This window comes from Eurosta solidaginis, chromosome 4, assembly GCF_040869045.1.
Source record: "Eurosta solidaginis isolate ZX-2024a chromosome 4, ASM4086904v1, whole genome shotgun sequence".
Taxonomy (NCBI): Eukaryota; Metazoa; Arthropoda; class Insecta; order Diptera; family Tephritidae; genus Eurosta; species Eurosta solidaginis.
Window position 1 is genome coordinate 134741230 of NC_090322.1, and position 14679 is coordinate 134755908.

General features: G+C 38.3%; 1 protein-coding gene across 7 annotated transcripts in view; it reads left to right on the forward strand.

Moving 5' to 3' along the window:
* LOC137250359 (uncharacterized) overlaps nucleotides 1–14679 on the forward strand; it is a 429537-nt gene that overhangs the window by 112945 nt on the left and 301913 nt on the right. For all 7 annotated transcript variants that reach the window (XM_067782997.1, XM_067783001.1, XM_067783003.1 and 4 more), the window contains exon 3: nucleotides 359–406. In XM_067782997.1, coding sequence (XP_067639098.1) covers nucleotides 359–406 — 48 coding nt within the window. The remainder of the gene's footprint in view (nucleotides 1–358; nucleotides 407–14679) is intronic.

The window sequence follows — 14679 nt, forward strand, 5'->3', positions numbered from 1 at the left end:
GCGAGCTATGGGCAATTTTGGTCGTAGTGCTTCTGTTTAGCTATATTTTATTAAAATAATTTGTTAATAATAAACGATTGTGAGCACACAAAGAAATCCATTTATACTATGGCACTGTTGTGAATATTTGCACTGCATTACCGGCAGTTATTTTCATACGCCAGATGGCAGCGCAAGCTGTAAATTTTAATTGATTGATAGAACAGTTGATTTCTGTTGATATTTTATAAGAGACTTTTATATTGGTTGCGCAAGATGCGCATGGGTCCGGCTCGTTTTTTGTAATTCTAATTACGTACACTTATAAAACTGACAGTATTTTGATACAATTAAAAAATTAAAATTTTTCTCGTTGCAGTTTCTTCCCAGTTATGAGGAATGCATGGAAAACGACGCTTGTGCAGAGGTAAATATAAATTTTTCTAATGCAGCAAAATACTATTGTTTTTAAAATGGCTAAAAGCCTTTGCAATCAAGATACAAAAGGATACGGCATAATGTACATATGTATATTCATTGTAACACTTCAACTACTTACGTATTCACTAAGAGAGTAGAAACACATCACACTTGAATTTTAATTATCGAACGGCTGTTTTTTTTAGAAAAAAGAGGAAAGAATTTAAAGAATTTAAAGAGGTTTTTATCGACTATTTATCGGAAAGCTATAGGTTTTCTGTGCTCATATATCATGCTCCAGCGAAGCGGCAATACTGCGAAAAGTCCTATGTAAGGAAGATACAGTCCAGGAACTGATAAAACAGACGATGGGGAATGATCACACAGCAGTGAATAGTTCCTTGAGGCACTACACAGTAGACACTTCCCATAAGGAGGTGATGATGAAGTATTATTTAACAACGATTACACTTCAAACAAGTAAGGAATGCTAAGTTCGGGTGTAACCGAATATTGCATACCCAGCTGAGAGCTTTGGAGACAAAATAAGGGAAATCACCATGTAGGAAAATGGACCTAGGGTAACCCTGGAATGTGTTTGTATGACATGGGTATCAAATGGAAAGTATTAAAGAGTATTTTAGAAGAGAGTGGGCCATATTTCTAAAGGTCGACGCCTTTTCGAGATATCGCCATACAGGTGGACCAGGGTGACTCTAGAATGTGTTTTTTCAACGATATGGGTATCAAATGTAAGGTGTTAATAAGTATTTTAAAAGGGAGTGGGCCTTAGTTTTATAGGTGGACGCCTTTTCGCGATATCGCCATAAAGGTGGACCAGGGGTTACTCTGTAATGTGTTTGTACCATATCAAATTAAAGGTATTAATGAGGGTTTTAAAAGGGAATGGCCCTTAGTTGTATATGTGAAGGCGTTTTCGAGTTATCGACCAAACTGTGGACCAGGGGGACCTAGAACGTCATATGTCGGGTACCGCTAATTTATTTATATATGTAATTCCACGAACAGTATTCCTGCCATGATTCCAAGGGTTTTTGATTTCGCCCTGCAAAACTTTTTCATTTTATTCTACTTAATATGGTAGATGTCACACCCATTTTACAAAGTTTTTTCCAAAGTTATATTTTGCGTCAAAAAACCAATCCAATCACCATAATTCATCCCTCTTTTCGTATTTGGTATAGAATTATGGCATTTTTTTAATTTTTCGAAATTTACGATATCGTAAAAGTGGGCGTGGTCATAGTCGGATTTCGGCCATTTTTTACACCAATACAAAGTGCGTTCAGATAAGTACGTGAACTGAGTTTAGTAAAGATATATAGATTTTTGCTGAAGTTATCGTGTTAACAGCCAATAGGAAGGACAGACGGTCGACTGTGTATAAAAACTGGGCGTGGCTTCAACCGATTTCGCCCATTTCCACAGAAAACAATTACCGGAATAGGAGATATGCCCTTATCATATTTCACAAGGATTGGCACATTTTTGTTCGACTTATGGCATTAAAAGTATTCTAGACAAATTACATGAAAAAGGGCGGAGCCACGCCCATTATGAAAATGTCTTTTATTTTTGTATTTTGTTGCACCATATCATTATTGGAGTTGAAAGTTGACATAATTTACTTATATACTGTAAAGATATTGAATTTTTTGTTAAAATTGGACTTAAAATGGTTTTTTTATAAAAAGTGGGCGTGTTCGTCATCCGATTTTGAAAATTTTTATTTAGCACACATATGGTAATAGGGCTAATGTTCCTGTCAAATTTCATCGTGATGTCTTCAACGATTTCCAAATTACAGCTTGCAAAACTTTTAACTTACCTTCTTTTAAAAGTGGGCGGTGCCACGCCCATTGTCCAAAATTTTACTAATTTTATATTTTGCGTCATAAGGCCAACCTACCTACCAATTTTCATCGCTTTATCCGTCTTTGGTAATGAATTATCGCACTTTTTCGGTTTTTCGAAATTTTCGATAACGAAAAAGTGGGCATGGTTATAGTCCGATTTCGTTCCCTGTAAATAGCGATCTGAGACGAGTGCCCAGCGACTTACATACCAAATCTCACTAAGATTACTCAAGTTATCGTGTTTACGGACGTACGGACGGACAGACATGGCTAAATGAATTTCTTTTTTCGCCCAGATCATTTTGATATATAGAAGTCTATATCTATCTCGATCAGTTTATGCCGTTACAGATTACCGTTATGCGAACAAAGGTAATATGCTCTGTGAGCTCTGCTCAGCTGAGTATAATAAAGAGCTAGCAGTTCCAGTGAGAAATACCAAAATTGAATGAGCAATAAAAACGTTTGTCAAGTTCAAATCGCCTGTCCCAGATGAAATATTCCCTGCCATATTGCAGATGGCATGCGAAACGATTGTAGGATGGCGATTCATGTTATTCACGTCGAGTAGTATTCATACCAAAAGCGGGGGGAACCAGTCATCTGCACCCGAAAAACTACAAGCCTATTAGTTTGACGTCTTTTCTGCTCAAAACCCTAGGTACTTATATTAATAGATGTTTATATAAAATTGAATTTGAATGAAGTTTATTTTCTTGAGCACAACATGCTTACACCAAAGGCAAGTCAGCTGATATTGCATTGCATGGGGTGCTTATGAATAAAGAGAAAGCCGTGGAACACCAGGAATTTGTGTGTGCTTTTTGGACACTGCTTTCGACAATGTCTCGAGACGAGCAATCATCGAGAGGCCGAAGTGCATCCGACCTTAACAAATTAGATCAGCTCCATGTTATAAATCTGTTCACAGAGGAACGCCACAGGGTAGGGTATTATCACCAACCAATCTTATGGACGCTGATCATCAACCAATTGCTTACACGGTTTGACAGTTGACCAATTAACTCACGACGAATGCAGATGACGTTTCAGTCATCATAAGCTGCAGATGGCTACTAACAATTAGCGCTCTGATGGATCAGGTGCTTCGTACATGCTGGGGTATCTAAAATAAATAAATAAATAAATGTAAGGCGCGATAACCTCCGAAGAGATCTAAGGCCGAGCTTCTCTTCCAATTTGCGTCGTGCTCCTCTTGATTCTTCCCTACAAATTGGCCGGACGGGACCTACATGTTTTATGCCGAATACGAACGGCATCTGCAAGGCAGATGAGTTTTCACTGAGAGCTTTTCATGGCAGAAATACAATCGGAGCGCTTGCCAGACACTCCCGAGGGGCGACCCCGCTTAGAAAAATTTTCTTCTAATTGAAAAATCTTATTTCTAAAATTTTGATGTTGTTTTGCCCGGGAGTTGAACCCAGGGCATATGGTGTGATAGGCGGAGCACGCTACCATCACACCACGGTGGCCGTGCTGGGGTATCTAGAGCCGGGTTAATCGATAATGCAGAAACCTCGATTTAATATAATAATAGGAAATGCTTGTAAGGGTAACCCCAAAATTAAAATACCTAGGAATTATACTAGATAGTAAGTTGTCGTGGAAACTCCTGGCCGAAGAGAGAGTGAAGAAAGCCTCCGTGGCACCGTTTGCCTGCAAGAGGATGCTAGGATGCACGTAAGGTCTATCGCCCAAACTCTCACATTGGGTATTTACCTACTATGGGATTCTAGTTTGGTGCATAGCCACACAAAACCGTATGTTTAGCGAAAAACTTGAGAGGTTAATATAGAGTAAAAGGACTATATGGTCCCGCAACTAAGTTTCGAAATAGAGAATGGGTCAGGGTGCGGAATTGGTTGAATTTACTGTACACATGTATACCGATGGTTCCAAATGAATGGAAGGGTCTGCTGTTTACTTAGTGGAACCAGAAATAAGTAGATCCTACAGGCTGCCAGGTCACTGCAGTGTTTTTCAAGCAAAAATCGTAGCCGTAAAAAAAGCAGCAGAATATAAGCCTGCTTGAACTGCAGTCGCGTCACCTCTCTGAAGTTGGCAAGACAACTTTTACGTGGAAAAAAATTACCTATTGGGAAAATTGCCGTGAATTTGCCGTAATTTATCCGTGAAACAAAAAAATTTGCCGTGGCCATATTTTAGAAAATACAGGGTGGCACGCTAACTTCACGTGAAGTTAGCGTGCCACCCTGTATTTTCTAAAACATGGCCATGTCAATTTTTTTTGTTTCACGGATAATTCACGGCAAATTTACGGCAAATTCACGTGCAAGAATTATTTTCCTAACTCGTGTCTAAGGTGGTTTTCGAAAAGTGGAACGCTAACTTCACGTGAAGTTGGCGTGCCACCCTGTATTTTCTAAAACATGGCCGCGGCAAATTTTTTTGTTTCACGGATAAATTACGGCAAATTCACGGCAATTTTCCCAATAGGTAATTTTTTTCCACGTAAAAGTTGTCTTGCCAACTTCAGAGAGGTAGTCGCGTCAATATATATCTCGATACTCAGGCGGCCATCAATGCAATAATCTCAAACGGTACTTTATCAAGAAGTATCCTGGATCTAAACTAACACAAGTTATGGCTCACGATGAGCATACGAACTGGATACAGCCTTCTGTCGTCACATGCTTATAAGTTAGACCTCGTCAGTAACAGCTAATAATAGCGGCAGAGTTGGCAGATCTTGGGGCAGCAGTTAAGCTTGGTTCTAGAAAACTCCTAGTATTGCGAAGAGAACGGAGTCATTCTTTAAAATAGTCATTGTACCTAATTGGTGTTTTTAAGTTTATGCGAGGTCCTTCTTGACCGGCAGTTGAATTTAACCTTTCGCTTTGCTATTAAAAAATTATGCTTTTATTATTAAAAAGTTATCGATTAGTCATCGAAAAGTTGTGAATTTATTATCGAAAAAATATCCAGACATCAATTTCAAATAGACACATCTCTAACTCGTCTATGACATGCCAATAAGAAACTAATAAAAAGCCAATAACTAAACGATATCAAATCAATTAAAAACTGTTAACTCGATGACAATAGTTTTTTGATGGTAAGCTATTAATAAAACAATCAATTGTTTATATCGATTGCTACCAATAAAATGTCGACAAAACTAAAAGCTCGAAGTTATTTGTTCCTTGTAAATTTTGCATCTGTTAACTCGTTTTTAGCTAATTTACATACATACATACGCTTTTTTTGGTTCACCCTTTTATCTATATATCTAAAGGCAATAGCTTAATATGTGGAAATTGTTGGGCAGAAATTGAAGCAAATGCACCAAAATGCCACTCAACGCATGACAAAAGAATGCAAACAACTTTGAGAAATTTCTTCAAGTGAGGATAGGCTTAATATAAATTTACGTAAATTACATTTATGAATACGAGTGTCTGTTGATCTTTCTTTAAAGCAAGAATTTGTTCTTGCGAATTAATATGAAAGTTAATTTGACATACCCAGGTACGTCGTGCATATTTGGAGCATTCCACGGTTGGTGCGTGACAAATCGTACACAGTTTACGAACCGCAACTAGATACAAACTATTTAGTGCATCAATTTTGTATGGTACCCAACTTAAAAAAATATAAACTGCTTTTGAAATATTTGTATATGTGTGTGAAAAATCCAAAATAAAAGCATTCGTTTGTACGGGACAGCAAACAATCGCCGGATTTTGTGGAAACATTGAGTTAACAAAACTTATAATATTTGAAAGAAAAAAGAAGACCAATTTCAATTTGAAAAATGCTGAAAAAGCTTGCACCTTAACAAATTAATGTTTTGAAAATTTTTTATTCTTTATGGGTACTTTTTATTGAACTATCCTTATTGAAAGGAACGATATTTACAGAGCTGGTAAAAAATGCGAACTGTTTTGAATACAACTAAAATGCCCCATCCAAAAAGTAAAGCAAATCTGTATACTCTTTTAAAGAGCGTTGTGCTTCTCTGAGCTCTTAAGTGAGATAACTACCGTGCAAACCATTGCCAAGCAGTTTGTTTATAACAGTCAGAAAATACTTCGTTGCTCCGTTCATCTTTTAAGGACAGCCGGAGTCGAAGCATTATGCTTCTTTAAGAATCTTAAAATACGTTTACAACAATGATCGATTTTCCAACCAATTTTTGAAAATTGTATGGTGTAAACGAGCGTGCGAAAAAGTTGGTAGGCAGCCAACTTTTGACGATTTGTGCAACGCTGCGTTTGTTTTCATATAGGCACTCATGAAAACAGTTAATGTATCTATATTTTACAGACATTTCATTCTTTCCAAACAAAATACTAAATGAAAACGGGAGTATAATTTTTTTTGTACTAAATTGTTGTCCTTCAACTGACATTTATTAAAGAATAGAACAATATCAACACCCCATCAGAGTAAAGCCGGACCGTCTGTGTCACCTGACTTTAGCTTATCAATGTTGTTGTTGTAGCAGCGCTTCGCCCCATCCAACAGGTGCGACCACCCACTAAATTTCATCAGTATCTTTTGACGGGAGTCCGAGGAAACGTACAGTTTCAACGGGGTTGAACGCATCTAGGTTCCACATTGAAATTGAAAATTTGTATCATATGGGGACACATTACAAGCTGAATATAAATACATTGGATATGTCGTAGCTGATTCTGATAAGAAAAAGTTTAACCTATTACAGTATCCAAATCAAAGTTGAGCTAGAATGATGCGCGTCTCTCTGGAGTGGTTGCATACCTCAATTGCGAGTTCGCGATATTTGTCTTTAAAACAGGAATTCATCTCGCAATTTCTGGCATAGTATTCCGAAGCGTTTTGGCGGATATCTCTGAGGGCCTGTTCATGCTCCTTTTTTTCATATGGCTGAATTTTTTAATGCGGGGTTTTTCATAATGCTTTTGGAAATTACTTCTTAAGTTCCTGGGAGGTGGGGCTTCTTCAATCAAATGTCTGTTGGGGTGCCCATGTTTCTGGATATTCAGCAGAAACTATTAGTTCAGCGTTAAATTTCTGTCTTTTTGGGGAGTATTCTCGCCTCACAGATGATGCTCTGAAGACATCCCGTGGCAGTTCTGAGCGCAGTGTTTTGACAGGCCTGCCGACCATGTTGGGGACGCGTAGCATACGAGCGTCCGGTCAAGTGCTTTATAAGTGGTTAAGTGCGTTCCTTTATCATTGCTCCAATTGCTGCAAGCAAGAGATTTGAGGATTTTCTTACGGTTGTGAAATTGAGGTACAATCGCAGATGCATGCTCGCCAAAATGTAGATCCTTATCGAACCCAGTTTTGATCTAAGACAGTCAGTAGCGTAATGCCATTGACGTTGATACTTAATATGGTCGTAATTTGTTCTGCGTATATTTAGAAAGAGGTCGCCGAGCATTTGGTCGGTGACAATGTAAGATTTCGCGGGATGATAAAACCAGAAAGAATTGAGTGATAGCTTATCAATCAATTGTGACAGCAGCGCCATTTGCTTCGACAAGGCCACAACTACTTCCCAAGTCGGCTCTTAGTAAGTGGAAGGCTCTGTTCAAACACACCGCAAGTGCTTCACACTCGCAAGCGTTCAAGCCACTCAACTATATACTAGAGCAGGGAACGCTAAAAGCCACTTATGGAAGCGTGACCACACCTACACTGAAAAAAAAAAATGGTGACGGACCTAGTAAAAGTACACTGTAAAAACTTCGAAAATTCATAAAATGATATAATTGTTAATATATGTGTATTATGTATTCCAAATATGAACCAACACGGACCTCAAATACGATTTTCTGAACCATTTCGATCCATGTGCCACCTATCGGAGTTTTTTTTTCTTATAATTGCATTGTCATCGGGTTCTGAATTATATTCCAAGTTTCAAACTTGCAGCCTATCGAGAAGTTACTTAAATTTCGATTTAAAAATACTGTTCGCTACACAGAGTCAAGCTAAATAAAAGCGTTTAAAAAAACACGGCTATTATTTATTATATTCTATTAGATAAATGAGTGATAATCTTAAATTATCTTCTTACTTCAAACTTTTCACTAATATATATATTCCATTTTTAATGAACTAAGAGTGGTAGTTTTTATATAAATAAATAGGAATTTCTCTGTCATACCAGCACTACATACATACATACGTACACACATAATATTCGCCCATTTGTCTGTATGCGTATGTACGATATCAAAATGTACCTTTTTTAAAACCCTCATAATAATGACATTAAGCACATTATATGACAACTGAAACTGGCTGAAAAGCTAAAAGAGCTGATTTCCATAATTAAAAAGTGAAAAAGAAAACGAAATAATTCGCACATAAAAATTAAAACGCCATACACAAGTGAAAACGATGCAAAAAGATCTTCTTGACAATTCTACGCAATTGAACACTGAAATTCCATACAAAGTAAACGTAAAATATTTTTGTCCAAACTTCAAGTCCAAAACTATGAGCACCTCACGCAAACTTGTAGGACGAGTACCAAAACAGACACGCAAGCCTTCGATGTGTATGTGCGAATGTTTTGTATGCGATTGCAATGCCGCTGGACCTGCATCACTCACAATGTTGTCATGTTAATTAGACTGACACTTTGTACGGATCAATTACAGACGCTGTCAGCCAAACGCAGCAGCTCAGTTGACTTGATATAGGCGGTAGAGGTTTACGCTGATCACTTTATCTGCGGCGGCGGCGTAGGCTCTATTTTATACCGGCAGCGGCGGCGTGGGTGGCGTGCCGGCGTACGCCGGTGTTCTTACTTTAAAAAGCTTGATTTTTCTATTTAAAAAAATAATATTTAGGAAAGGTTTTGTTTGTATGTATTTAAGGAAATCAACGTGTTGGCCATTTCGTAAAGATCCGGGTTTTTTGCCTCAAGATCTCGCAGACCGTTCAAAAATTATCAGGAGTAGCTCCTTGCGGAGGGATTGTCCCTCGTTCGCCTACTCCAGAGAGGCTACGAACCTAACCCCTGTCTTTGGAATTGGTACTGCTGCGTCTGGTGAAAAGAGACGACATACATGTATTCGCACTTTGTCTGTATATCTCGTGCAAAGCGTAGTTTCACCTAGGGTTAACTTCTAATAATCGTCGGGAATACAATTTCTTTAAATCATTTGTGGCTCCTTGGCGGTCACGCACAAATGCGACTGACGGTTGCTATTAATTGTCGATTAATACGCATAACTCTCGTGGCACAGGCCGTCTCCAGTTGTTTCGGCTGTTTTAAGAGCTACAATTCCCGATGTGCGAACAGTAGCAATCCCGACCACCAGTCGCTACCCCACCTATCCGTGGCGAATCCTGTTACATAAACAACCGAGGCTCTGGCGACCCCGTACTCCTCTTGGATCTAGGGGGTGGGAGGGCGGTATGGCCTAGAAGCTCGTATGTGGTCATAACAAATCGTTCCCGAGATGGTCGGGCTTGGTACCGGAACGTACCATATCTGTATCCGGCGAAGGACCATCAACATCGATAACACTACCTAAGACCTTCGAGGAGTGTCCTAATCGCTACAACAACAACAACAACAACGCCTCCTGACCCTCACACCATATGCCAGCACCGAAGCTATAGGACTGCGACTTCGAACTCATACCTTCGTTGACGTCACTTTCCTAGAAGCTCTAGATGTAGCTCCGAAGACTTTCTAACGGATGTTTTTGTTGCGCTATGCTGCCGAGCTACACCAGAGAAACACCTTGAAACGTTGGGGAGTGACTATTCGGCCAAAGAAGCCCCCCTCGAAATCATAACCCTGTCTAAGTGGATGTCATTGCGTAATGGGTGAAAATCGTATAATCCTCGGCGCATCTACATAATTAAAATTTTACAGGGACCCTGGATAAAATTTTTAAAATGTAGATCAAAGTTTGCAGACTTTTGCGTTCACAACATTGGTTTCAATAATCTTCGTTAAATCAAAACGACATTTTAGAATGAAAGTCGACCGATTTTAAGTTGAAAGACGTTAACTGATTTTTTTTTTCCGGCCTTATGATATAAGAGCTCATTATTGATGACCGCGTAGCTTCAGTTTTCGGAATAGTTCGACTGTCCACTACGTTAGGGTAGTAGCACCACGGTCATTAGTTCGACTTTTTTGGGAAAGCTTTTGTTTCACCACTTTGAGTGTTCTTGCGAAGTACAAAGCCTCACCTGGTAAATATACAAATGTGCCTACGTATTCACATTTGTAAAAGGAACCCTAACGTGTAGGTGATATTTATACTTGGTTGATAGGCTATAATAGCTGTGATTCACTTCAAGGGACTAGTTGGTATAGGGCCGCCAACTTTAGGAAATGTCAAACAGGGAGAATTGGGTGTTGAAGGATGAAGTGTGAAGTGTGAAAATCAAAATTAACATTTCAGACGCTATTATATAGTTTCGCAAATAAACAACAGATGTTTGAATGTAAGCCCAAGCGATTTTTCAAACCCTTCTCATATGTACATATATCCTCAACTTAAGTATGAGGTAAGAATAATTTCAAAGGAGTCGTTATGCCCCTAGAACCTACTAAAGAACTTGCATCACAGATATCGCTTATTCTGGAGTACAGTTTAAAAACATGTTCGCCTTGGGTCATTTTATTTGAATTAGTTGTTCGTTATTAATTTTTTCAAAAATGCAAAGTGAGCATATAAATTTATTATATAACTTTTCTTTTAGTATTTTGTTTTAATAACTTGCTGAATTGGGTGATAGAAAGTCCGTTTTAAGCTGACATCGAAAACGCCTGTTTTTTTAAATAACTTTTGAACAGTTAGAAATAGTTAAATTTTGCAATTAGTTTCTTATAACTGGCAGTGATGCGCATCCGTTGATACCACTTTCGACCATATCCGACCAATTTTCGATGTGAACAATAAATGGCCTAAACAGCCTTAAACGAGTAGAATTTTGCCGATATTTTTGACATTCGGCGGCGGCGTACGAAAAACGAGCAAAATCGGCGGCGTCGTATATCTCTAATTGGCGGAGCAAAAAAATAAAAAATAGAGACTCGAAGAAGATGACATAGAATTTGTTTTACCTGAACATTTTGGGGACAAACGGATAAACACAGAAAATCGACTAAATAAATTTCTTGACGGCAAACCCTTTACAACAACTTTTGCACATTTCTAGTTTATTTAGGTGCAAGATTGTATTGAATCAAAATCATCTTGAATCATGGTCTCAATATTCTCTGATTTTAAAGCTTTAAGCAGAATGAGTTTTTCTCATTTCGTATTCTCATATCCTTCCTACCCTGGTCTTAAATGTAAACATTTTTCCCTCACGAAAATAGCAGTGAGAAATTTTATCACATTTAATCAGTAAGGTTAGGTTAGGTTTAGACGGCGTGCGTGAAACTTTCCCACACTTACACGCGGAGACTTTTTTTCCATTGTGAGTGCCGAGTGGCGGCACATCCGTCAAAGCAGATTATTTGCTAGTGGCCCTCTGCGAAGTATTTGCTTTCTCCGATGAACGTTGTAGGAGTGAAAGATCCATCTATACAATCTCTGCCAAACTGGCGAAAACCCGTGCGTCCAGAAATCTGAGTCATCTTGTTTGCAGTCCTGGACATCAGCGGAAAAGTGATGAATCGACTCCTCTTCCTCCTCATGCTGATAGATTTTGCAGAGAGAGCTTTTTGGCATGCGCTACCTTCCGAGTGTTGGTGCAAAAGCACAATGACCTTTGATGACAATCGTAAGTATTCTCACTGCATATTTTTTAGCTTAAGAAAAAACCGAATTGATTCCCTATCCAAACATGGCGATAAGAATCTTGAGACCTCGCAGTCATCCGTTGCGCCAACCTTATATTCCCCAATCTTCTTTAGTTGATAACCCAGCAGTGGTCGTACGTAGCTGTGCGTTTTGCTTGTGTTCATATCGGAACCTTTCCTGGTTATCTCATCTGCAAATTCATTCGAGAAAATGGATACATTTAGGTGCCGATTTTATAACTTTGGATTCTAATACCATACTATCCTTGAACAGTCTGGCTGCTCTCTCAATGGCCTATAACTCCTCCTGGAACACACTACATGAGTCAGCTATTCAGTACGATTAATTTGGCTGTAGATGCTTTGAGCACATTTCAGCTCCAATTTCCTTTTGATCTGTCTGAGTAGATTGCTATAACCCTTCCACTGTATAGATCTTCCTTCCGTTTGTCACTTGAAGAATATCTTATGTTCAGCACCTGGAAATCAAATACCGTCGTGATGTGGTCGGTGTGGGACATTGGTTCAGTTGGAATACCGTTTAATCATTCCCTTATCATGTCATCGAATATCATCCCAAAAATGTATTCGGTAGATCTCCACATATTGGCTTCTCCTAGTCCTAGAGCCCTTTAATGTTGGCGCGAATATGGCGTAAAGTGAAATATAACTTTTAACCCTTCCTGAGGTGCGTTGCTCACATGCCAGCCTTTGCATCTTCCCAACCCTATGTTGATTGCTCTTCCTGTCTAACGCCTTCATCATTTAAGAGCTCCATACCTTAGTGTAGGTCGGATGACTTGTACGTTGTACATGCCATGGATGATATGCGTTGACAGTCCTCAGTTCCTCTCGAAAACCCTTTTGTATGTGTATCCTGCCAGAGCTTTTTTAATCTCACCTCAACGTTACTTTTATATCTTAATTTGTAGTCGAGTATTGCAACAAAAGGAGAAAACAAAACCCGTTGGTGGCGCACGGATCGAAATAATTAGATAAGAATTTGAAAATTTTCAAACCAGCTTGTATGCAACTTCTCGATGAGCTAGAGACTTCAAATTTTAAACTTAATTCAGGGGTCGATGACAGCCGATGACACGATACAAAAAGATTCGCTAGGGGGCGCACGGCGAAGATCTTTAGAAAAAACGGAGGGAATTTTGGGTTTTAGGTTAAGACACCGAGAAAAGATGTTGTACATTTTCTTACATATGAAATGTACATAGCTTTATTTTTAATTTGGAGGAAAATATGAAACAACATTCGGAAAAAAAATTTCAATAAAAAAAAAAATAAAAAAAACTTTAAGCACTTCCTTTATATAAATGGACAAAAACCAGCGAAAAATGTCTCCTTATATAAGGCATATTCTTGCTAAACTTTGATTTTTAAACTTTGACGTAGAAATTGCAAAAATATTTATGAGAAGTAAAAACACAAAGGTGGAGCGCAATTGATTGACTAATAATATCTCCTTTCCTACCAACTTTCCAATCCAAATAATGTCCGCTCCACTTTTATATTTTTACTTCTCATAAATATTTTTGCAATCTCTATGTCAAAATTCAAAAATAAAAGTTTAGCAAGAATATGTCTTTACATAAGGAGGCATTTTTCGCTGATCTTTGTCCATTTATATAAAGGAAGTGCTTAAAATTTTTTTATTTTTTTTTTCCGAATGTTGTTTCATATTTTCCTCCAAATTAGGAATAAAGCTATGTACATTTCATATGTAAGAAAATATACAACATCTTTGGGAAAAAAGAAGGTACAATCACTCCAAGGAATACCAGGGTCGAATGTCACCCAACGGAATAAACGGCATCACTGTTCAGAACATCACGTCAACATCAGCGAAGCGCTGATTAACTACCCGAGAAGACACGTTTTGGGAAACGAGGGGCACAGTGGTGCGCTTGCTTGACTCTCTTAAGAAAGTTTAATTATGTAGTCATACTTTACCTTCTCTAAAGAAAACGGCTTACGGAACGTATTCGTATTCGTATTCATCAAACTGCATATCATTTTTCGACCGTGCCAAATTACGAAATTAAAATGCGTGCATTTATTTAATCATTTTTTTTTTTTTTTTGCTATTTTTTTTTTTTATTGCTTTAAGGCGAATCGTTCAAATGTTCTACATCCATCAAAAAAAAAATTTGATTGCATGTTTATTAAGTCTTTTATCGCTGTCAAATTTCTTCAAGCTTTGTGAGTAGCGGTAGTTTGTGGATAAAGTTTGAGTTTCAAAGGATTGCACATATGTACTTAGTATATTTATGTACTAACAGCTAGGAAACATGATAGGGCATACGAAAGTAATATGAAAATTGATAGGAAATCCCACATTATAATTGCGTGGCGTAATGTCCCTTAAGCTCAGAATCTCACGGAACTTTCAAGTGTTCATCATGGAAGGACCCACTGCGAAACGGGGAGTCTCAAAGGTCTGGTTCGTGGATGGATCGAAATTCGATGAGGGAAGAACGGGAGCTGGCATCTATGGACCGAACTTTAAGAAATCGATATCAATGGGATGCTCTACTATATTTCAAGCAGAAATTCATGCCAAAGAAGTTTGCGGTAGTGGATGTCTACGGAGAGACTCATCCTCGAAGAGCATCTACATTATGTCGGACAGCCGGGCGG